At 40.1% G+C, this 23,822-nt stretch overlaps 2 protein-coding genes across 3 annotated transcripts in view; one reads left to right on the forward strand and one right to left on the reverse strand.

The window, feature by feature from the left end:
• Positions 1 to 6,430, forward strand: part of TMOD3 (tropomodulin 3) — a 92,013-nt gene extending 85,583 nt beyond the window's left edge. For both annotated transcript variants that reach the window (XM_068551691.1, XM_068551701.1), the window contains one exon: positions 3,361 to 6,430. In XM_068551691.1, the coding sequence (XP_068407792.1) occupies positions 3,361 to 3,395 (35 nt within the window). In that variant the 3' untranslated portion in view covers positions 3,396 to 6,430. The remainder of the gene's footprint in view (positions 1 to 3,360) is intronic.
• LOC137762484 (RNA polymerase-associated protein LEO1-like) lies at positions 6,270 to 23,533 on the reverse strand. Its single transcript, XM_068540508.1, has 11 exons — positions 23,461 to 23,533; positions 19,881 to 19,978; positions 19,109 to 19,254; positions 18,265 to 18,349; positions 17,078 to 17,172; positions 16,363 to 16,497; positions 15,726 to 15,861; positions 13,938 to 14,091; positions 12,930 to 13,027; positions 11,820 to 11,896; positions 6,270 to 6,329 (listed from the first exon to the last, which is right to left on the reverse strand). Exons 1-10 carry the CDS (start codon positions 23,492 to 23,494, stop codon positions 11,834 to 11,836), a joined length of 1,044 nt encoding a protein of 347 aa, XP_068396609.1. The 5' UTR covers positions 23,495 to 23,533; the 3' UTR covers positions 6,270 to 6,329; positions 11,820 to 11,833.
• Between the last annotated feature and the right edge of the window lie 289 nt (positions 23,534 to 23,822).

Below are 23,822 nucleotides of genomic sequence, written 5' to 3' on the forward strand. Positions count from 1 at the left end.
GTCACCTGTGTCCCTCCCAGAGGAGGTGGTGCCAGCAGCTGTCCTGCAGGAGCAGCACAGTGAGAGTCTGTACATGTACATCCCTGTATGTGAAAGGGACGCCAGCCTTTCGAGGCCTCAGCACTTGTGCTCTTCTGCGAGCCTGTTATGGCAGGTGCTTTGCCCAGATCTTTCTAAGAAAAGAGGGCCTGATGTTAGAGCAAGGAAGATTTTGGCAGATGGAAGATGAGGGGAGCAGATGAAAACAGTTCCCTAGGCTGCTTTATGTCAACACCGAGCAGTCGAGGAGCTGTGCACAGGCCTGTGTAATAGAGGACGAGGAGGCCGTGTTGAAGAAGGTGCGCTCTGACATGAAGCAGAGGTGAGAAACGGCATACAGCTTTGTGCTGGTAGCTCTCTAGACAAGCTGCCCACCCTCCCCATGCTGCTCATTCTGATCCAAACCAGATCTGCAGACATGGGTCTTAGGCATGAAATGAGAACAAGGGCATTCCTGGAGTGAGGAATTGCATGAATAAAAGCTCAGATTTGGGAGTAAGCAAGTTATTTATATGCAGAAGACAGCCTGCAGATTTTGAGAACTGACTCTCATAACAGGATGCAGGATCCAGAATAAACTTTCAACAAGCACTTGCTATTTGAAGCTAACAGAATAAAAAAACATTATTTCAGCGGATTAAGAGGGAATGCTGATAGAAGGCACTAAAATTACGCGGTAAGGAACTTAGATTCCTTTGGACTTTATGTGGAGGCATTTGAGAGCCATTATAGGCCACTGAGTGCATGATTAAAATGATACTTCAAAAACGCTATTCTTATTACTCTTCTAGAGATAGAGAAGAAATGAGATTAGTTAGGATTTATTGGCAATTGACTAATCATGAAGTATCGAGAACTTATATTAGTGGAGTGGATTTTGGAAAGAAATTGCCAAAGAATTGTTAATAGGGCTGAATGTATTAGTCCTTCATTCACAGGATGAACTGAAGAATTGCTGAGGTAACAAGTGGGCACCAAGTGAGGAAGAGGGGTCGGAAGTGCTCTTTGCCCGCCTCCCTCTGCTGTGCTGTGTCACGGCAACGGCAGCCGGCCCTCCATCCACCCTCAGCTGGATTTGTTTTTTAGCCCTGCATTTTGATCTCTGCCTGTAGATCAATGTGGCAAGCCTAAAGACCGTCTTCTTACTTGCATTCTAGTATGCGGTAACTGGACAGAGATATTGGAGCACAAGACTTGAAACTTGCACAGCATCTCTGGGGCATATAATTTTTCTTCACCTTGCAAACGGGGCTACATCAGAGCTTTAGTGTTCTGATTTTGATACTGTCTTTCCCTCTCTCATTGTTTTCTTAGTCTCAACTTTTCATTGAAATAATCCTACCTACTCGCCATCTCTTCAGCTAAGGATTATCACGGCTATAACAGCAAAGAGGTTATATGGTGTACGTGCAATATTCGATTGAACTTTGTCTCACGTTACTATCTTTACACTAGCTAACTACATAATTAATTTTCTATACTTTTTTTGTTTGTTCCATCTGTCCTATTGATCTTGTTTATAATGTGCATTTTTTTAATAACATGCTTTTTAACATCTGAAATGGTCTGCCAATAACATCCAAACACTACTGCAATTCAAAATTTTCTTGGAAATGTTCTACCCTAAAGAATTATGTGCTTTGCCTTTCAGATATATCCATGTTCTTCAGAGATCCATATACATGAATTAAGTTTGTATTTGAGGACTCAAATTCTCCATTTGATTTCTTCCCCTAATATTTCAGTAAATATGTGAAACTTGTTCATTAACATGGACTGAAATTAGAGTTGGGGTGCACCTAGTTAAATAAGTATAAAAATGTTCATGGGGACCTGACACTTCAGTCCTCCTGGTTTTTATTTTCTGGACAAGCTTTTATGTGCATCACTTGACTGTCCAGTCTCATCTCTTGAAGGCCAGTGAACAGAAGCCAGCAGTCAGAACAGCATGAGAGCAGAATTCGTAGCCTGGCCAGGAGGCCAGTGCACCTGTTGGCTTTTCATTCCTCTGTTAAAACAGCCAATTCAGGCTGAACAAAGACAGGTGTCTTCCTACTTGCTTCCATAGAAGAGAGTATAGAAATTAATAGAGCAACAGTGTAACTTAAACAGAGGAACTTACTTACTGGTTAGAGTATCAAAACCAATGATGTATACATGCAAATCCTCCAACTTTATGAAAGCTAAATTGACTTTCCTCATCCCGAAAAGATGGCTGACCTCAGGACCATCCCGTGACCCCACTGTGGTGGGTGACGAGGCTGAATACCCTTCACTGAATGTTTTCTATATTAACACGACACTAAGCAGACTTTACTCGCACAGCCGTGAGGTACAGGTCTCATTATCCCGTTACAGAGGATGAGTTGGGGCTCAGAGAGGTTACCTTGCTTGCCAAAGAGCAAACCACAAAAAGCAACAGATTCCCACTCTTGCTGACTCCAGAACCTGTGCTCGTTGTCCTCTCTAAATAGGAGTTGCCACAATGCTGAGGAGCCCTGACCTGGTGGCTCTCAGCAGATATTCTCTGGTAGCTGGCAGGTGAGAGTGAAGGTAGCAAGACCCTGACGCTGAAGACTTTGCCCTGCTGCTAGTGAGCACAGCCAAGTGGCTCAGGGTCAGCAGCCCGGGAGGAGGCTGGGGGTCCTCAGATGTGCACCTTTGTTTACTCCATTAACTGGACTAGTTGACCAACCACTGTGGCTGCCCAAGTTTATGGTAGCCAGGTGTGACATCACCACATTACCAGGGTCTAAGATCTTCATTACTTTGCATTTGTTGTCTTCTCAGAGCCCTGAACTGGCTCATTTTGTAGGAGATAAGCGAAGGAAAATTTGGAGAGCAGTAGCGGCAAGTCACTTACCTTTGAAACTGATAATACTATTTTTGGTATATGTTCTTGCACAAACTGAGGAAATAACCAGAAGAGCATGCAAATAGTTACGTTTAATACTTTCTAATCCCAGCTGCCTGAATGTCATTTCAAAATTTAATACAGTAAGTTATTAATCATTTTTTAATGGAGGTATAAATTTTAATACACAAATGAGACAGGCACAGTGACTTGAAGGTGACTGCTGACCATTCTGTTGTAGATTTCTAATGTTACTGCTGTGTAAGCGCAGCTGAGCTTAGCCCCTCAGTTCTTAACAGGTAAGTAAGTAACCATGGTGAAGGATGTGAGTTTTTTATTTTAATGGCCGTCTGAACTGCAAATGGACAATTCATTTTTGTACAACTCTAACTGGATCACACAGAAACTTGTCACAAGCAAATTAACATTGTACAAACTAACAGGGATTTCTAACATTTTTCTCATAGTTCGCAAGAGACGAGTTGAAGGAGACCACCAGTAAGTCTGCCAACATATAATCTGTGGAAGACTTCGAAAGTTTGCCAAGGGCCCGTGTTGTGATATCAGATGTAAAATTTTCCTCGGGAGAAGGGAAAAGACTGGAAATTCTTTTTTTTTTTTAACTACATGTATCTTTTACCTAGTTTAAGTTTTTACCAGTTTCAAATTGTAAATCACTAGTAGGTGATATTTTGTATTCTAAAGCATTATTTCTACTTTCTGCTAAATTTAGCTTAATTAAATGGTTTATGATGAGTCTTGGGTTAAAAAAATACAATTATAAAAAAGTTTAGGAAGTCATTTATGTAGAATAATATGAACATTCTAAGGACCAATCTTTTTTTAAGTCAAAAAGGGACATTGCTGATGTCAGAATTGTTGTTGCACCTCTTAGGTACAAGGAACTTCAAAGCTTTCCTTATTCCATGGCAAGCAGACTTTTCCAAGTTTCATAACACATGAACTTGGCAAGAGTATGCTTTTTGCTTCTATCAAGAAAGCGAAATGCCAGCATTTTAAAACAGATGACTCAAAACCTGGTCATCTGTTTTGGAGTCAAAGCAGAGCTCTAGGAGAGAGGAAGCAGTCGTCTCCTGTGCATTCCACGGCACTGCACCTGTCCAAGGTGTCTCAGCAACACCTACAGTTTTTTTCAACAAAGTCATCAGCTTGGCCAGGTTACACACTTTGTTTAAAAGTATAGTTAGGTCTAAATTCATTACCGTTTTTCATTGTAATAATGTGGGCATTGTTAAATTTTTGTGAAAGCTCATAGTAAAAAAAAAGCATCTGAGTAGGAAAGCTATTTTTTCTTCCCTGTAAAAGGCATACAGCCAACTCTCAGTTATTTAGGGTAAAAGAAAAAAGAAAGCTGTTGTTAAACAAACACATGAAATCAAAGTTAATAAATGGTGGAGCTTAAGTCAGAGGAGCATGCAAAACAGTCCCTTAAATTGATGGTTACTGACGGTAAATTAGAAACTGGCCTGGGTATAAATTAAGGAGCTGCACAGGATAGTGAGACGTTCCTATATGCAACACAGAATTGTCTGAATGGTATATAATCACCACTCACTACAGATTTTCCCAACCAATAAGGAAAATGGCTGTTCTTGATAAATCTGTTTCCTTTCATCTTGTACTTTTTGGTCTACGTTGTATAAAAGCAATTATCTGTTTCCTTTCATCTTGTACTTTTTGGTCTACGTTGTATAAAAGCAATTTCTCATAACACAAGTTGTCTTCCTATCATTCAAAGTATTAAGGTGAACAGTTAAACGGTGGTCCTGTGGTGGGAAGACTACTCCAGATCCAATAGTATGATAGACAATTTGGGCCTGCATTCATGTCTTATTTCAGGGCAGCCCCGGAGCAGGAGATGGCAGAGGCGATACAGCTGCAGACGACAGGGGCAAAGGAGTCTGAGCAGTCCTGGCCTCGACAATTCAGGCCTGGGTGTATCACTTACAGGGAGATTTTTCTAAAGGAGGAATCTCCTTCCAGAATAGGGGAGAGGTCTATTGTTAATTTTTTTAAACTTCTTGAAATTGAATTATAAAATGTCTGCTCCTTTGTCTTGGGTTGGACAGTTTATCTAATGAGCTAGGCAGCTCCTTGCGTGCTACAGTAATAAGCCTTCTTAACAGGCAAAAGCTTTCCTCATGAGGATTGAGTGTGTGTTTTTTTGGAATCACTATCCATTGTTTGAAAGGGGCCAAAGATTGACTTTGCACTGTACTGCTATTCCCTTTCAGTTACAGGGTGCTGGAGGTTTTTCCAAGTTAGCAAGTCAAGCTCACTCTCGCTCGCTCTCTCCCTCTTTCCTTTCATAAATGACTTTGGAAATGCACTTGGTTTTAGAGACTGCACAGTTCCAGCAGGGTGGGGAGTCGGCATGGAGCAGCTGTACAGAGCTACCAGTACACTTTTAGCAAGGCTTCCTTGCTTGCCCTGCCCTGTAAGTCAGTCAGTAAATTGCTAAGTATGTTACCCTTTCCTCCCCAAAGTTTGTTTTTAAATATAGGTAGGTGGGCCCCACCTAAAATTGTGTGTTACACTTGGGGCAATATCTTTTCCACTTATTATTTATCGAAGTATGAAGAAGTTGAGTGTTTTCCTTGTACCATTCCAGTTCTGAGCTGCAATAGTTCATTATATAATTGAAGAAAAGATTTCTTAATAGATAAGGGTGAACATTCATCTGATTAAATGCAGAAACTCTTTCAAGAATTGTAATTACAAGGGAGAAAACTGATGTTTACTTTGATCTTTAAGAATCTGGCACCTCTTACCCTTTTAGTAACTTTCAGTATTTCTGTATTTCTCTAAATTTTTTTATAACAGATTGGAGTTGTGAAATACTCTTGATTTTTAAACCAAAGATTTTCTAAGACTTTAAGTTTTTGTAGTGTAACCAATATAAACTTATCTGGTTATCTAAGCAAAGACTATTCTTTGCATTTTTAAATTGCTGTTTTTTAAAAAGCTTCTAATTTCCCATTTTATACAATTTTATATTCATATTGGAAGTTCTAATTTTTCCAGTTTGTCTACATGAAATTGTATGTATTAAAAAATCAATATTAATAATATTGATATTATTAAAATGGATTTTGGTGCTGTATACTTGTAGCTAAAGCCTAGTAGAAGTCTAATTCATAGGTGAAATACATTTTCTAAGGGTGTGGTGCCTGTCGTTTAAAAGACCAAATAAACATTTTGTGTTTAAAAAATTAGCAGATTGTTGGAGATTTTAAGGAGAATTATATCTTGATTGTTAAATTGCAGATTCTCGTTATTTGAATGAAATAATCCACATACTTGCTTTGTGCAGTAGTTGTCCTCTGGAAAAGTTACATGTATAGAGCTTTGTATATTGTTTTTCCGTTGACAGCATCTGATATTTTTTCATTTAAAAAGGGGAGTCCATGGTATACTGAAAATTATAAAAGAAAAAATGTTTTGATAAAATGTTAGTCATGTTCTATTGTACATTATATTTAACCCTTGCTACCATTAAAATAAGATTAAATAATTCATGAGGTTTCATAAAATCTTTAAATTTTCGCTCTGTGGTCCCAGGACTGCCTCACTTTTTCCTTATAAAATCAGGAATCACTGTTACCTCCCAGCAGATACAAGGATCATTGTTTTTCTAGAATCCATAGCAATTTCCGTTCTCTGTAAGTTCGGTAATGTCCAGTTTTGCTCTTCATTTCAAATGCCACTTCACTTAAAAAATTGTTTTTCTAGTTTTATTGAGATAATTGACATATAACATTGTATTAGTTTAAGGTGTACAACATAATGATTCGATATATGCACATACTGCAAAATGATTACCACAATAAGTTTAGTTAACATCTATCACCTCATGTAGTTTTAAAAAATGCTTTTCCTTGTGATGAGAACTTTTAAGATCTATTCTCTTAGCAACTTTCAAATATGTAATACAGTATTATTAACTGTCATAACTATGCTGTACATTACAGTCGTAGGACTTTTTCTTATAACTGGAAGTTTGTACCATTTGACCACCTTCACACATTTCACCCACTCCCCATGCCCCACCTCTGGCAACCACCACTCTGCTTGCTGTATCTATGAATTTAGTTTTTTTAGATTCTGATACGTGAGATCATACAGTATTTATTTGTCTTTCTCTCTGACTTATTTCATTTAGCATAATGCGCTCAAGACCACTCCATTTTCGAACAGTATTAACTAAAGACATGGCACCCACAAGAACCAAACAAATTGGATGTGTCAGAGCACCTCCTATCAAGGGGCGTGACTTCTTCAGTCTAAACATCTATAGAACCATCTTTTCCATCAGCTCCCACTGAACATTAATGTTTCTAGCTACTTCTCAGTCAAAGGAATTCTTCACAAATTTTTAAATTGAGAAAATTGTATTTACAATAAGCAAAGATTTTTATATTATGTCATTTTAATGTGGTCATTCTTTCTTATGTCATATTGATTTTTCGGCATTATAATTTAGTTCCATAAGTCTTTCCCTATAAAAACTGAAAAAATTGGAAATTTTTTTATAATAAAACATTTATAACAGTTTGTTAATGCTGAACTCTAACCTGCAGTCTGATCATTCAGAGGAGCCAATCTTGTAAACCATTACCAAGTATTTTAGACAGCCTTCATTGACATATAAAGACTTTTACTTAGGACATCTGCTCTAGTGGCTAGATAAGAATAGACTGTAACACCGTGAAACACCACCAGCCATGTTTTGTTAGCGTTGTTCAAGTTCGTACACTTTTAAGATAAACTCCCTTGGAGTCTGCATATGTGAGGCTTAACTCCCTTTTCTACAGGCTATCAGTATGTTTTAAGTGCTGCAAAGCAATTAATAGGCCTAAAATTTTTCTGTCAGATATTGTAGTCCACTCATATAGTAAGGTTTAAGAACAAATTCTGGGTGCTTCTTGGTGGCTATGTATAGCAATTTTTAGGAGTTTAAATTTTACCTTAACTCACAAAAGAAAAGTCTTTGATTCAGTTGTTTAAACTTTTTAGATTTGTCTGCTTAAGAATTGTAAAAAAATTGTGAAAAAAAATTGCATGCATACATGTGCATTTACACACACACGTAGCATAAAAACCTCTGTAATTTTGAATAAATGCCCACATTTTTTTTCAGTCTTTTGGATGAATTATATTTGGTTTTAGTTATGTTTAAAAGCTTGAAAATTACCTTTATAACAGTGCATCATTCTTTGTCACATGAAATTGGGCATTTAAATACATTTTTTAACTCTAAAATACCAAAATGCTATAAATGCTTTACTTTTTCAATTTTTATAAATATAAAAACTGAATTTTATTATACTGATACTTAAATATTACAAAATATTAATATTATTATTATTGGCTCATAATAGCACAGTGAAGGTTCTTTTGAAAAATATGGACTGTAGGCATTTAGAATTTACCACTTCATATTGGAATAAATAATTTCACTAAAGTTTATGAAATATACTGTAGACTTGGACTTTTTGGAAAATCCATTTAGTGCCTATGTTCTAAAGTTCATTCCTTACACACCTCTTAAGAACAAGTTTATTAATTTCCCTGAGTTTTTCTTTCCTACCCTATTAAGTTAAACCATATAAAACTGTCAATACGTGACCATTTATACCCATAAAGATAGTAAGTTCATATGGTTCAATCTCATACCATCAGTACTCCGTCTCTTCTGTCCATAAAATCAAATTGAGTTTTTAAAAAAAAACTGAGTTGACAAATAAGAAGAAACAGGGACCTATGATACAGTGCGTTCTGGGCCTGATGGGAGCCAATCCAGCTATTAAACTAGAGATTATTTTTGCAGTAAAACAAAGACATCTCTCATCAGTCACCTATATCCACCAACCAAAAGAGAAAATCAGCGCAACGTGTAATGGGTTTGAGGAAACTTTTAGGGATAAACATCAAATAATTGAATTTTGAAACTTAAGGAATAACGAAATTCCCCTTGAATCTTTAGTGTTGGCTGGCCTTCTGAGGATGGCTGTCTGGCTTATGTTCACATACGGGAAGCCTTGATGCCTGTTGGAGGCTCGGGTGCTTGGGTTGTCAGGTAACTCCAGCTCCCGTGGGTCTGAGTGGACGTGGTGCCAGGAGCTGTGGCTGTGGGGAGACAGTGCCCTCATGCTCAGCCCAGTGGCACCCTGCTCCAAGCACCAAACAATGGGAGGGTCCAAAATCCCCAAATATCTTTTGGCCTTCAAATATTAAGCTTTCCACCATGTCTATGAGGGTTGAGGGCCTCTAGGCTCAGCCCAACTGCCCTGCCCCAGTCCTGTTGCTGAAGTAGCAGAGCCTCAAGGCCAGCCCCTATAAAGAACAGCTGACCTAATCTACAGGTTTAATGTGATCCCTTTCAAATTACCCATGACATTTTTCACAGAACTAGAACAAATAATCCTGAAATTTATATGAAACCATAAAAGACCCATAATTGCCAAAGCAGTCCTGAGGGGAAAGAACAAAGCAGGAGGCATAACCCTCCCAGGCTTCAGGCAATACTACAAAGCTACAGTAATCAAAACAGTGTGGTACTGGCACAAAAACAGACATACATATCAGTGGAACAGAATAGAGAGCCCAGAAAAAAACCTACACACCTATGGTCAATTAGTCTTTGACAAAATAGGCAAGAATATAAAATGGGAAAAAGATGGTCTCTTCAACAAGTGGTTCTGGGAAAGTTGGACAGCTGCATGTAAATCAATGAAGTTAAAACACACCCTCACACCATGCACAAAAATAAACTCAAAATGGCTTAAAGACTTAAACATGAGATATGACACCATAAAACTCCTAGAAGAGATCACAGGCAAAACATTCTCTGACATAAATCATACCAATGTTTTCTTAGGTCAGGCTCCCAGGGCAACAGAAATTAAAAACAAAAATAGACAAATGGGACCTAATCAAACTTAAAGCTTTTGCACAGAAAAGGAAACCATAAACAAAACAAAAAGACTATGGGCTGGGAGAAAATGTTTGCAAATGATGTGACCAACAAGGGCTTAATTTCCAAAATATACAAACAGCTCATACAACTCAACAACAACAACAAAAAAAAACACAACCCAATCGAAAAGTGGGCAGAAGACCTAAATAGACATTTCTCCAAAGAAAACATACAGATGGCCAATAGGCACATGAAAAGATGCTCAACATCACTAATTATTAGAGAAATGCAAATCCAAACTACAGTGAGGTACCACATTACACCAGTCAGAATGGCCATCATTAAAAAGTCTACAAACAACAAATGCTGGAAAGGGTGTGGAGAAAAGGGAACCCTCCTACACTGTTGGTGGGAATGTAAATTGGTACAGCCACTATGGAAAACAGTATGGAGTTTCCTCAAAAAACTAAAAATAGAGTTGATGTATGATCCAGCAATCTCACTCCTGGGCATATACCCAGATGAAACTAATTCGAAAAGATACATGCACCCCTATGTTCATAGCAGCGCTATTCACAATAGCCAAGACATGGAAAAACCTAAATGAATGAATGGATAAAGAAGATATACAATGGAGTATTACTCAGCCATCAGGAAGAATGAAATAATGCCATTTGCCGCTCAACAGACTTGAGGTTGCCAAGGGGTTTGGAGGGATAGGAAAGGGAAGGAATGGGAGTTTGGGATTAGCAGAGGCAAACTATTATATATAGGATGGATAAAAAACAAGATCCTACTGTGTAGCACAGGGAATTATATTCAATATCCTGTGACAAACCATAATGGAAAAGAATGTGAAGAAGTATATATATACATATGTATAAGTGAGTCACTTTGCTGTACAGAAGAAATTAACACAACATTGTATATCAACTTTACTTCAATAAAATTAAAAAAAAAAAAAAAAAAGAATAGCCGACTTTATGACTGAACTGTGCTAGTACCTCTCAGCATTCTGGATGAGTCTCTAAATGGCCTTTCTGGAGCGGGTGCTAATTATGTCTGTGTTTACTACACAACTATGAAATTATACTTTAAAAATATAAAAGGGAGGGAAATATAATGTATATCCAGGTTTTCTGCGTGGTAAGATGATGGGCCATTTCGTTTTCTTTGACCATTTCTATTTAACAAAAGACTTCTAAAAAAACGTATCTAATTAGTATTCAACTCTCAGAGGTAGAGGAATATAAACATTAAATCATGAAGAATTTACATGGTCAAGTCCAAACCCCACCAAGTTGAGCAAACTAACTTCAGAGAAGTTGAATAACTTCCCCAAGATAATATCACTGGTTTGTTCATTCAATAAATACTTTTTATGCACCTATTATGTTCCAGCTACTGCACTAGTCACAAAGCTAGAAGTCAAATCTAGTGTCTTGTGTCCCACTGCTCTTTTTTCTCTAAACCTTTTGGTGACCATTTCTCTCAGGTATTTTGGGTGTCTTTCTCCATAAGGTCACTAATGTATCTGCTCAGCAGTGTGACTGCTGTGCACATAAGTTCCTGACCCTTGTCTCAAAAATGTTTTTGTTTTTGTTTTTAACTTAAGAAAAAGCTTTGGACAGAGGTCTTAAGTTCTAACTCAGCTTCCATGTCTGTAAAATGAGAATAACAGCAGCTGCCCTTTGAGTTGTTCTGAGGATTAGAACCGGTAAGGCCCATGCAGCACTTGGCAAAGCACCGAGTCTCCAGCGAGCCCTCCTTTGCTGTACCTGCTCGGACAAGGAGACCCAAGACCCAGAGCAAACAGTTACCAAAATAAACTTCTCATTTGGGAAGAATGTATTTTCTAAAGTCACAGACTCGCTTCTGAACATTTTTAAACCACAACTAGGATTATGCAAAAGCAACTCAATTCCTCCCTTCAATCAAAACAAGTCATTTCATCATTGTTTTAAAACAGTTGAAAACCATACTTACAGCAAGCACGCGTTTCATGCTTCAGTCATCCTCTTCTTCTTCGCCGCCTGCTTTCCTCTTTCTGGAGGGTTCACCTCCTGAACAGATATGAGAGAGAAGGTGTAAAATTTAATACTGAACGTTTCTGGAAATTTTGTCTTAAGTAGTTCTGAGCTGATGCGGGAGCTAGCCCTTCATGTTAGAACCCTACCCACCAGTGGCGACCTTGTCCACAAACACTGTCTCTACAGGTCAGACAAGGGGAGCCCGGGCTTCCCTGGGCAGCAGTCAGGGCTCAGGGACACCTCACTCTATCCTGACGGGGATTCTGCTCATTATTACTTGAAATATGTACCTCTGCTTCCTCAGTACTTCACTTTCTCCATCTAAAATTCAGTATTTTAAAGCCTGTCAATTTTTTAAAAAGGACTGCTTGTGTTTTATGCTTTTTCAGTATGCTTTCCAAGTTTTAAATATATTTTTTTCACATGAAAAATTAGTGCTTCCATTACACAGTAAGGCTGATTTCTATCACTGAGATGTTTCCTCTGATCTGTAACTCCAAACCCATAGTGGAGCATGTTAAGTGTTCAGAAAACACTGGATGAATGAATACGGCACAATGGCAACAACATAGTGATTTGCTGGTGTAATTAAGACTTAAATTTTCTTTGCACTTGTGCTCTTATAAGTGGGAAAGGAAATAATTAAAGGAAAATAATTTTAGCAACATGGAAAGGAACTAGCCCTCCACTATCATCATACCCATGATGAAGGTGAGAGGCCCCTTGCTCTACTGCACTCAGCTACTTCTAATTCTCTGGTCGAGCCCTGGTGTCTCAGCCATGTGTCTTTTCTCACAGGCCTCTCCGTCCTCTGGCATGCCCACCCTAACACTCTTCCTTCAGCACCCAGCAAGACAGCGCCTGCTCTGGGCAGTCTCCCAACGCGCACAGGTGTCAGGCCCTCCTCTGGGCCACGTCTAGGCTTATTACTGCATTCATCTCACTGAGTTACAGGGAGGTGTGTAGACATCTGTCTGTGCTCCAGGGCTGTGAGCTCCTCTTCATTCCAGGAGTTGACTTGTGGCTACAGGGCAAACCCCTTCAGATTGAATAAATTTGGTTTTACCCCATCACTGGTGAGTTTCTTTGCTCTCGGCGATCTTTGAGCCTTATCTTCATCTGGTCCCTCATCACTCTCTGAAGAATAGGTTCTGGCCCTTTCCTCTGAAAGCAAAGGGACTTTAGATATGGGATTGACCTTCAAAGATGAAGACCCATTTATTCCTGAATTTTTCTACTCTTGAATATTGCTACTTCCCACCATATATTTCCCTTGAGGAGCCAACAATTTTTTAAAGTTTTCATGAAGAAGTATGTATTGCTTTCAAACATGCTTAAATGACTTAGATTGGAGAGGTTTTTTTCCCTCGGAGAGATTGTCTGATCATTTTTAAATACCCGAGGGGCTTCATGCACACATTTTTAAAAAAAATTTATTTTATATATTTTTTATTTTTGGCTGCGTTGGGTCTTCGTAGCTGCGAGCGGGCTTCCTCTAGTTGTGGCGAGCGGGGGCTACTCTTCGTTGTGGTGCACGGGCTTCTCATTGTGGTGGCTTCTCTTGTTGTGGAGCATGGGCTCTAGGCACACGGGCTTCAGTAGTTGTGGCGTGCGGGCTCAGTAGTTGTGGCTCACAAGCTCTAGAGTGCAGGCTCAGTAGTTGTGGCTCACGAGCTTAGTTGCTCCGCAGCATGTGGAATCTTTCCGGACCAGGGCTCAAACCCATGTCCCCTACATTGGCAGGCAGATTCTTAACCATTGCACCACCAGGGAAGCCCCACATTTTTTAAAACTACAAAGTTTAAACACTGGGTCCCTATACAAGCAGGAGAACTGCCTGTTACACATTTTCCTCCATAAGGACAAAAATTATTTGACTGATTTTCTTTATTATGGGGGTGCCTTATTTTCCCAGCCAAGCTTTTGTGTGGGAAAGTGGTCCTAGGGAAAACAAAATAAAAGGCCTTTGTACTGTTGTCCTAAGTGAATAACAGCAAGACAGTAAGAGCCCACCAGAGCATAATCGCTCCCATGGACCTGAGATGATGAACTGTGACCTCCTCTCCCGACTCACCTCGGTGTTGCCCTCGGCCATGGCTCTTGCTGGCTTCACCCTCCTCATCACTGCTGGGGCCCTGGTAGAGGGCATTTGGCCCCCGCTGGTTCTGCTTTTCCCGCAGATGGATGGTCTCCCGGTGAGTAGAAGCCCTCAAACGTTCTTCTTCTTTCTGTAAAGAAGCAAATAAATTACTGAACTTTAAAAAAAAAATGAACTCACTTAGTGCCCCCTTGAAACTACTTTACTGTAAAGAACAGGTAAATGCCTCGCCCACGATAACACCAGTTCCTGTGTCCTCAGGGTACAGTTCTCTCCATTTTACACCTCTGTTACCACACATGGTCATTATCTTGTTCAGTTCGAAGGCGTGAAGACAACACAGGGTGAAGAGGCAAAGGCTCCCTCCCTCACACCAACCGCCCCATCAGAACAGGCACCGGCACAGCCTAGGGAGCTGCAGCGTCCCCTGTGCTGCCAGGCAGAGCCCAGAGTGTGGCGACCAGCCTGAGGAACCTTGTTCATGTCCAGTGGATGCCTGAGGGAGGTGGGTTCTCTTCACCCCTGAGACAGACGTCTGACTTGCCCAGGCTCCACCAAACTACCATGGTGCCCAGATATTCCAGTCTGGGGCCCTCAACCCAGAGCTCCTGATGGCAGGATGGGGAGGTTCTGGTGGGGAGGGTCCCTGAGCCCCAAAGCAGAGCCTTCATTCCCTTCCATCTGCCTGGCTTCTACACATTGGGGTTCACTAGGCAGAGCCAGTGTCAACTGAGTCAGGAATGTCCTCTTGACCTTCCCACATTACCTCCTATCTGGCTAACACAGTTTAATGATATACATCAAGGGTTATATTTTTATATAAAGATTTTTTTTAATTAATTTATTTTTGACTACATTGGGTGTTCGTTGCTGCACGCGGGCTTTCTCTAGTTGTGGCGAGCAGGGGCTATTCTTCGTTGCGGTGCGTGGGCTTCTCATTGCGGTGGCTTCTCTTGTTGCACAGCACGGGCTCTAGGAGCGTGGGCTTCAGTAGTTGTGGCTCGCGGGCTCTAGAGCGCAGGCTCAGTAGTTGTGGCCCACAGGTTTACTTGCTCTGTGGCATGTGGGATCTTCCCGGACCAGGGATCGAACCCGTGTCCCCTACACTGGCAGGCAGATTCTTAACCACTGTGCCACCAGGGAAGCCCGGGTTATATTTTTATTTTTATTTTTTTTATTTTTTATTTTTTTAAATTACACTATACTAGGTGTGCTTTATTTTATTTTTATTAATGGCTGTGTTGGATCTTCGTTTCTGTGCGAGGGCTTTCTCCAGTTGTGGCAAGCATGGGCCACTCTTCATCACGGTGCGCGGGCCTCTCACTATCGCGGCCTCTCTTGTTGCGGAGCACAGGCTCCAGACGCGCAGGCTCAGTAATTGTGGCTCACGGGCCCATTTGCTCCGCGGCATGTGGGATCTTCCCAGACCAGGGCTCGAACCCGTGTCCCCTGCATTGGCAGGCAGATTCCCAACCACTGCGCCACCAGGGAAGCCCCTGGGTTATATTTTTAAATTACTAGTTTCCCTCTGAAATCTCATAGATTGGAGAGAGAACACCTGAGGGTCCGGATTGCTGTATCTCACCATCAGCCATTGACTATGACAATTACTGTGGTTAATCATATGCTTAGAAGGTTAAGCAGGCTCCCTGATAACCACAAGAAATAAAACGGCTGTGACAATAAGAAATGATGAATTAACATTCTGGAAAGCACAGTTCTTAATACCCCAAACAATCCCAGGATAAATCTCAGCCAACATACCTTAATCATCTCTCTGCGCTGGCATTCAGGATCACGACCAGCTATTGGTAAGATTCTAATCTTCTGTGTCCTCGAGCATCTATTAGCAAGTGGCAGGGTCATCTTTCTATGTGTGGCATAGTCTGTAGCCTGAGGTCTGCAGGAAACAGACAAAAACGTCTCACTGTTTACAAAGAATATTTGGAGGCAATCATACCAACAGCAAACACAGCTGCGGACAATGACACACCAGCCCCTGCGGCAGCCCTTTCCTCTGGCGCATGCGCACACCAAGAGCATGCTCGCGATCGGCAGGCTTCCCAGGTAAACGTCCCTGAAGGGAAGGGACACGCTGACCAGCAGAGCAGCACAGACAGTCCAGGCCTCTTACCAGGTGCGTCAATCAATGTGAGTTAATAACCGGTCTTCTGGTTTGTACGGCGGGCTCATGTTGGTTTCCATAGCGTGAACTGGCTCCCTGAGGGACAGCAACTTGTTGCAAAGGTGAAAAATAGCATGGGAACCAGACCATGGACCTTGGTGAGCTGTACCTCAAAATCAGGTCAATCAGGACTGAGGCGGGCTTTGTGCACAGCCAACCTCTCTGCCCTGTTGCTCTTTAACTGCCAAGTAGCTGTAGGTCACTATGAATAGTTACCTGAAAGTGAGTTTGGACTTAAAGATGGCTTGTCCCTGCAGACCAGTGTCTTCCCTAATGAACAGGTGGTTGTGATTGCCCTGCATCGGGGCCTTGTAAACATCAAACACCTCATTGCCTAAATGCAGGGACAGGCTGGAAACAAGAAATAGTTCAGTTATTAGTGTGGATATTTAACAAATCCTACAGCTTCCATTCTACCCTGTTAGCTGTTCTTAAAATGCTGTGGAACTGCAAGATCCTGTCCCCATACTGAATTCATAAGAAAAACAAAGAAAATATACTGGAAACAACTAACCTAACCTTTCAAAGTAAAAGGTCATAAAATCCATCTTCCTTTCAACTTCAAGTATAATTGTTTTTATCATTTTCCCAATGTCTACCATTTCATTAGTAAAATAGAAACCATTTTTTTAAACATACCAATTTATAATGTCCAATAATCACAAATGGGCGCTAAGATTAGGCTTTCATCTCAATAAGGTAGATACTGTGAATTTGATCACATCTTGGGTCTATGACTAGAGTATCCCAGTGCTGCACTGTGATCTTAACCTTATTTATTTCTCCCACGTTTCCCAGGTAATGCCAGAGGCCTAGATCTTGTTAATTCTTTAATAAAAGATGATCCCAAAATACGGTCCTACACAGAAAACTTCATTCATCCCAGGCCTCCCTCTGGGTATTTCCATACTCTTCAGGCATTTATGCTCACCTTCCATCGGACCACTTGACTATCCGAGCATTGCTTTCTTTAATTTCATTTCCTTCTTTGTCCCGGCGTATCCTCCATCGTATAGTATTTTCTATCTATTTCAAAACACAAAGGCATTAGAAAACCAGCGTTACTAACTGCATGTTCTTTTTTCCTCAAGTGACTTATAATCATGTGCCAAGAATTCACAGATGGTAAGAGAATAAGCTCACCACAAAATAGTTGATTAGGTAACATGGAAACCTTCCTGCTACGGATACCTAGAGATACTGGTTGAAATCACCAGACATTTTGTTTTAATCTTCTCTGAGCTCCAGTTCATGGCAGTGGAAGCAAAATCTTTGGGGCCATATGAGGTAGGGGGTTACAACTGAGATCTCTGTCTATTGCAGCCCAACTTGAAGGCTATGAACCCAGAGAAAGAAGGACTAAAAAAGGACCCATTCGCCTAGTAAGACAGGGAAGCTCTGAGTATTAATTAAAAAAAAAAAAAAAGAATATACAATTAAGTAATAAACAACAGATTAAAACCTGAGACTTTTGCTTTACCCTATCCTTATTGTGGGGAACTCCAAATTACAAAAGTAGCATAAAAATGGATCCCGCCATGGCTACCACTGCGGCCTCTGGCAGAAGCTCATTCAAAACCCGGTTAAAGGCAACGCCATCCCTGTGAGAGCAATGGTAGGGTTCTGCCATCCAGGCCTTCTCGAGCTGGACCACCTAATGACAAGGCCTATTTTCTGTGCATAATCTGAATTGCCATAAAGAGTCTGAGATACTCTTATTGTGGGAAGCTGCTTGGATCTATCCACAATAAAATGTGGAGGCAGTTCTGTATACCTAGCTACATTATTATTTATCCTGAAGGAAATAGCTAACAATTTTCAAGAATTTTTATCTTTACTTCTGTCGAAAAATTACAACTGCAAAAGAAAGGTTAAAAAAGTGACAATTCTACATGGATTTTTTTAAAAAGGATATATACCTTCCCCTCTAAAAATGTTCTGAAAAGATATTTAATTCCTTGTTCTAAGCAGTTATTTGTTGATTGTTTATGACAATAAACATAAAGATCATTTTATAAGCTGGTCTCAAATTGTTACCCCTGTGTTTTACTTTATAAAAGGAAAAACTCAAAAAAAAAACAAAAAACCAAAACACAGGAATAAAGTGTGAAATGGTACCTTTAATTTTAACCTGGTTCTATCTTCTTCATCAAGCACTTCCTCATCTTCAAATTCATCTTCATAATACTGAGGATGAAAAGGCCTAAAAGGTGTTTTTAAATGTAGTATTAGCCATCTTTAGTATTGAATATAATTAATGTATAAAATAATAATCTTTACAACATGCACTAATATGTTAAAAAAATCACAGTAGACAAATAACTTCATGTAAAACTTCAAAAAGTAGGCAAATTACTGTACTTTCTTGAAATTTGATTTTAAAACATATTACCTGAAATAAAATCCAAATGTGACTTACAGTTCAAAGTTTTTAAATTATATTTTTGTTCAGTAACATATGCCCTCTAAAGTATAGGTGACACATGATCTATCTTTTCATATTTTTTAAGAAAAGTGTCATGTTTAATTGCATAAGAGCTTGCAATAGTGCACCATCGTGAATAATACCCATCAACACTATTTTGTTGTCTAAAATTGTGGTCGTTTCTAGATTCACAAAGGCTTTTGCATTGAACATTTGTGATTTCTCTAGCAAACTTTCTCACTCTCATTTTCCAATTTTTCAGCTTTATGATAGTGAAAAATACCTTCATCAGCTATGTCTGTTCATTTATAAGAAAGTGCCAAAATGCTAGAAGAATTATTAGCATTAAAACTTTCTCACACCAGTAATTCATCGTTTTCTACCACAGCACATTCTAAATTTATTTTTTCAGAGTTACATGAGAAATCTCCCACCTCTGTGATTAACCAACTCATTATAAATGAGAAAAACATTTACATTCCACATATTTTTACTCAATATCTTGGGGAAAAAAAAAACTTTAATCAGTCCTCTTACTTGGGTTCTATGCTGAGAAATTTGGGTAGTTTAACAAAGTACAATTCATTTCCTAAATCAGAGTTGATGCTGGGAATTTCTACTTCTATTTTGGTTTCAGATATTGGCTCTTCCTCCTGCTGGTCCTGAGGCACTCCACGTCCATCCTAAGAGAGAATCAGAATGTGAGAGCCTGAGTTGACATTAGAAATGCTCTAGCTCTCCTTCTGCACTAGGCAGATGCAGGTGTGACCAGAAGTAAACTTGGACACCCCTTCAGAGATAAAGCAGTTGGCAACCCCTCCGGGCCTCTCCTTAAAATTTCATCCTCTCCCCACCCCCCCAAAAAAACCACCATGCAAAACAAGACCTGTTAGCCTGCAGTACCAGAAAAAATGTTGACCTATCTAGTTTGCATAAGATATTTAGCAACAGGTGTGTGAAATTATGCAACCCCTCAATGCTAGGTAACTATTAAAATCAGAGAAGAATGTCAAATAGTACACACTTCTTGGCACAGGTTTACATAAGAACTTTTAAATCAAAGGTTTTCAAATTATGCATCCTCACAGTCTAGCCCCTAAAGTTTGGCATCAAATTCATTCTGAGCAATTCCTTCTATTCTCTTTAATATCCAGAAATTCCCAACATAGCTAAGAAAGTCACCCATTCGTCAGATGTTTCAGACTGCTATTCATTATCCATGTCCTCTCCCTACATGACCCATCAGCCTCTGAAACGTTTTTCTTAACTTTGAACAATGGGCCCAGTTGAGATTTGTAACTGTACTTACAGTAACAGGCTGTCCTGAAATGGGTGGTTTATTGTCCCCGTCACTCTCTGAAGAAATGTCATCTATGTCTCCAAACAGATCCATGGTCCCACCATAATCTTCAACGTTGGGGGGAAAATGCACAGTATTAATTTCTCTCACTGAAGTTCTTCACACAGTTCTTAGCCCATCACTTCAACATATTCCCAAGATTCATAAACCAAACCTCCACTAAACCATGATCAGACTGACTCCCTGAGCCTGGCCCTCAGAAGCCTCACAAGAGTGTCTACAGGGAAGGAAAACAGCAAAGTTAGTTGGTGGAAGGCCAAGCTGCTGTGATAGCCAGATTTCAAGGTGGATCCCAGGGATCCCTGCCTCTGGTATTCCTGCCCTTGTGTGGTCCCCTCCCACAGGTATCATGGTTGGTCTATGTGATCAATAGAATACAGCCTCACTTCCAAGTCTCTGCATGACATTGTGGCTTTTCTGCCTTGCTCTTTCTCCCTTGGGTCACTTGCTCTGGAGGAAGCCAGCTGCTGTGATATGAAGACACTCAAACTGCTGTGGAGAGGCTCATGCAGTGACAAACTGAGGCCTCCTGCCAAGAGCCACGTGAGTGAACCATCTCAGAAACAGATCCCTCAGCCCCAGCCAGGCAAGCCTTTAAGTAATACAGTCTCAGCCAACATCTTGATTGCAGCCTTGTGGGAGACCCTGAGCCAGTGCTAAACCACTCCTGACCCTTAGAAATGGTGAGATATATTAAATGTTTGTTGTTTTAAGCTGGCGCTCTCAGGGAGTGTAGTTAGGGAAGGTGGGGGATGGTATGCAGGTCACACAAAATATGTCTACTCTGACACTCGTATCTCCCTGTCTTTGAATTCCCTCTGCACAAAGCCAGGGAAGCTTTGGTATCTCAACTTCATTAAATGAAGGCCACCACTGAGTTTTTTTGGTGAACCCATCAAGTATAGAGCCATGTCCAGCTATATGTCCTAACACATCAAATCCAGAATATATCAATATAAGTGCACCCGTATCAGTAAATTTGGCCCAAGGTAGTTAGTGTTTTTCCTTCATCTCACATTCTTAGAATCCACGTCCACACACATTCCCCAGGCTTTTGCTCATATTTAATAGCAAAATCTTGCAATTCTTTTGGTGTGTAAGTTATTTCTTCTTCAGTCAGAGTTTGTGCTTTCTTTGCCAGAGTATGATGAGATCCTAGTGATGGGTCTGCTGGTAAAAAGTAGGTCAGACAGCACTCAGCTGGGTGATTCTTGAGGGGAATGCAGACTGCCCCAAGTGATGTTATTACAGCATTTTCAAGCAAGAAGACTAGTTTCACAACCTACTGAATGGGAGAAAATGTTTGCAAATGATAGGACCGATAAGGGGTTAATATCCAAAATATATAAACAGCTCATACAACTCAGCATTAAAAAAACAAACAACTTGATTAAGAAATGGGCATAAGACAAGAATAGACATTTTTCCAAAGACATACACATGGCCAACAGGCCCATGAAAAGATGCTCAACATCACTAATCATTCAGGGAAATGCAAATCAAAACCACAGTGAGATATCACCTCACACTTGTCAGAATAGCTACCATCAAAAAGTCTACAAATAGCAAATGTTGGGGAGAATATGGAGAAAAGGGAACCCTTGTATGCTGTTGGTGGGAATGTAAATTGGTGCAGCCACTATGGAAAATAGTATGGAAGTTCCTCAAAAAACTAAAAATAGAACTACCATATGATCCAGTAATTTCACTCCTGGGTATATATCTGAAAGAAACAAAAACCCTAATTCAAAGAGATATGTGCACCCCAATGTTCATAGCAGCAATATCTACAATAGCCAAGATATGGAAGCAACCTGTCCATCAACAGATGAATGGATAAAGAAGATGTGGTATGTATGTACAATGAAATACTACTCAGCCATAAAAAAAGAATGAAATTCTGCCATTTGCAACAACATGGATGGACCTACACGGTATTATGCTTAGTGAAATGTCAGAGAAAGACAAATACTGTATGTTATCACTTATATGTGGAATCTGAAAAATAAAACAAACCAGTGAATATAACAAAACAAACAGACTCACAGATATAGAGAACAAACTAGTGGTTACCAGTGGTGAGAGGGAAGGGGGAAGGGACAAAATAGAGGAAGGAGATTAAGAGGTACAAAGTACTGTGTATAAAATAAATAAGCCACAAGGATATATTGTATAGCACAGGGAATACAGCCAATATTTTATAACTTTAAACAGAATATAATTTATAAGAATATTTGAATTACTATTTTGTACACCTGAAACTAATATAATATTGTAAATCAACTATATGTCAATTAAAAAAATTTTTTTTCCCTCAGATATAGGAAGGCAGACTGCTTCTCACAGGCAAGGCAGGCTCAGAGGGACTAGAAAATTTGTTTTTCAGCTTTATCTGAATCCAAACAGAGATCCCCATTCCTAGTTTCTTTCTCAATCAATACCCTTTCACATGAGAGACTTGAAGAGGCTGTGAATTCAGTTGATGTTGTAGTTCTGCAACCACACAATTACATGCATTTGATTTTTCAGCTACCTCAGCCCTCTGACTACAAGATATGAGATTCCTTTAGGGCTGTCACAAGTGCTCCCTGGTTCTCTGACCATGACTTGAGCCGAACGTTTAAAGACCTAAGCTTCTGTGAAGTTAAGTCATAAAGAGAAAGACAAATACCACATCCCTTATATGTGGACTCTAAAATACAACACAAAGGAAGCTATCTACAAGACAGAAACAGACTCACAGACATAGAGGACAGACTTGTGGTTACCAAGGGGGAGGGGGTGTGGGGGGAGAAGGAATGGGAGTTTGGGATTAGTGGATGCAAACTATTATATAGAGAACAGATAAACGACAAGGCCCTCCTGTATAGCACAGGGAACAATATTCAGTATCCTGTGACAAACCCTAATGGAAAAGAATATGAAAAAGAATATATAACTGAATCACTTTGCTGTACAGCAGAAATTAACACAACATTGTAAATCAACTCTACTTCAATAAAGTTTAAAAACAAACCAAAACTAACCTAAGCTTGTCGACTTTCTGTAAGTGCTCCAGGGCACTCGGAAGCATCCATCCCACACCACAGTCCTTAGTCATCAGGACTGCCTAACAAGTGTAGCAGCCGCTTGAGCCCTCAATCACAGGGGATAATCTGGTTCATCATGATGCCGAGGCACCACCAGCATCCTGTTTCCCATCGGTGAGGCGCTCAGACCCAAACCAATCTACACATCTCATCTTTGAGGATTTGCTTCCTGGACTACCCAGTCAGGTCTAAGTTGGGCAACAGAAAACATACCAGTTGTCTACACAGATAGATCTTAATATTTTTTAAAAATTGTAATTAGGTTTAAAGTTGTTGATTTGGTTACAAAAAGTACAAGGAGAACTCCCTAAGGGATCACAGAATTAGCAACTTCAGAGAGCAACTTCCACCCCTAGAGATGAGGGAACAAAGGGGAAAGTTAAAATTATTATTAAACTTACAAACTTACAGACAGGGCCCCTTGGAGCTGAAACTCATACCTGAGGAAGAGAAGTGTCCAGCTGGTACTGACATCTCTTGGGAGTACAATGAAGCTGTCTCTTCAAGTCTTGGTAAAACTGCAAACCGGACTGAGCTGCTGTGGGAAGAGACTACTGCTGCTGCTGCGCCCCCTTAGAAAGACTGCAGGTCAACAGGAAGCCCCCAGAAAAGTTCCATAAACAAACAGGAAGGAGCAATCTTTTCTTTGTTATCCAGGCTCCCGGTTTTCTCTGGCGCCCCCTAACAGGGGGCAGCTGGCAAAGCTGAAATGTGCTTGCAGAGCCTTGGCCCTGCATAGCCAAGCTCTGTAGAGAAGGGCAGGTTTGGAGGCAACAGACAAGAGCTCAATCACTGTCACATA

The sequence above is a fragment of the Eschrichtius robustus genome, chromosome 1, assembly GCF_028021215.1.
Source record: "Eschrichtius robustus isolate mEscRob2 chromosome 1, mEscRob2.pri, whole genome shotgun sequence".
Classification (NCBI taxonomy): Eukaryota; Metazoa; Chordata; class Mammalia; order Artiodactyla; family Eschrichtiidae; genus Eschrichtius; species Eschrichtius robustus.

Bases quoted from the DNA above. Each gene is read 5' to 3' on its own strand.
- LOC137762484 (XM_068540508.1), bottom strand. From the start codon at position 23,494: ATGTCAGTACCAGCTGGACACTTCTCTTCCTCAG. The intron at 15,862-16,362 runs GTAACTATTCAT...TGTTTCCTGCAG, and splicing joins AAGTCCAAACTCACTTTCAG to ACCTCAGGCTACAGACTATG. The intron at 13,028-13,937 runs GTGAGTCGGGAG...CTTTGCTTTCAG, and splicing joins TGGCCGAGGGCAACACCGAG to AGGAAAGGGCCAGAACCTAT.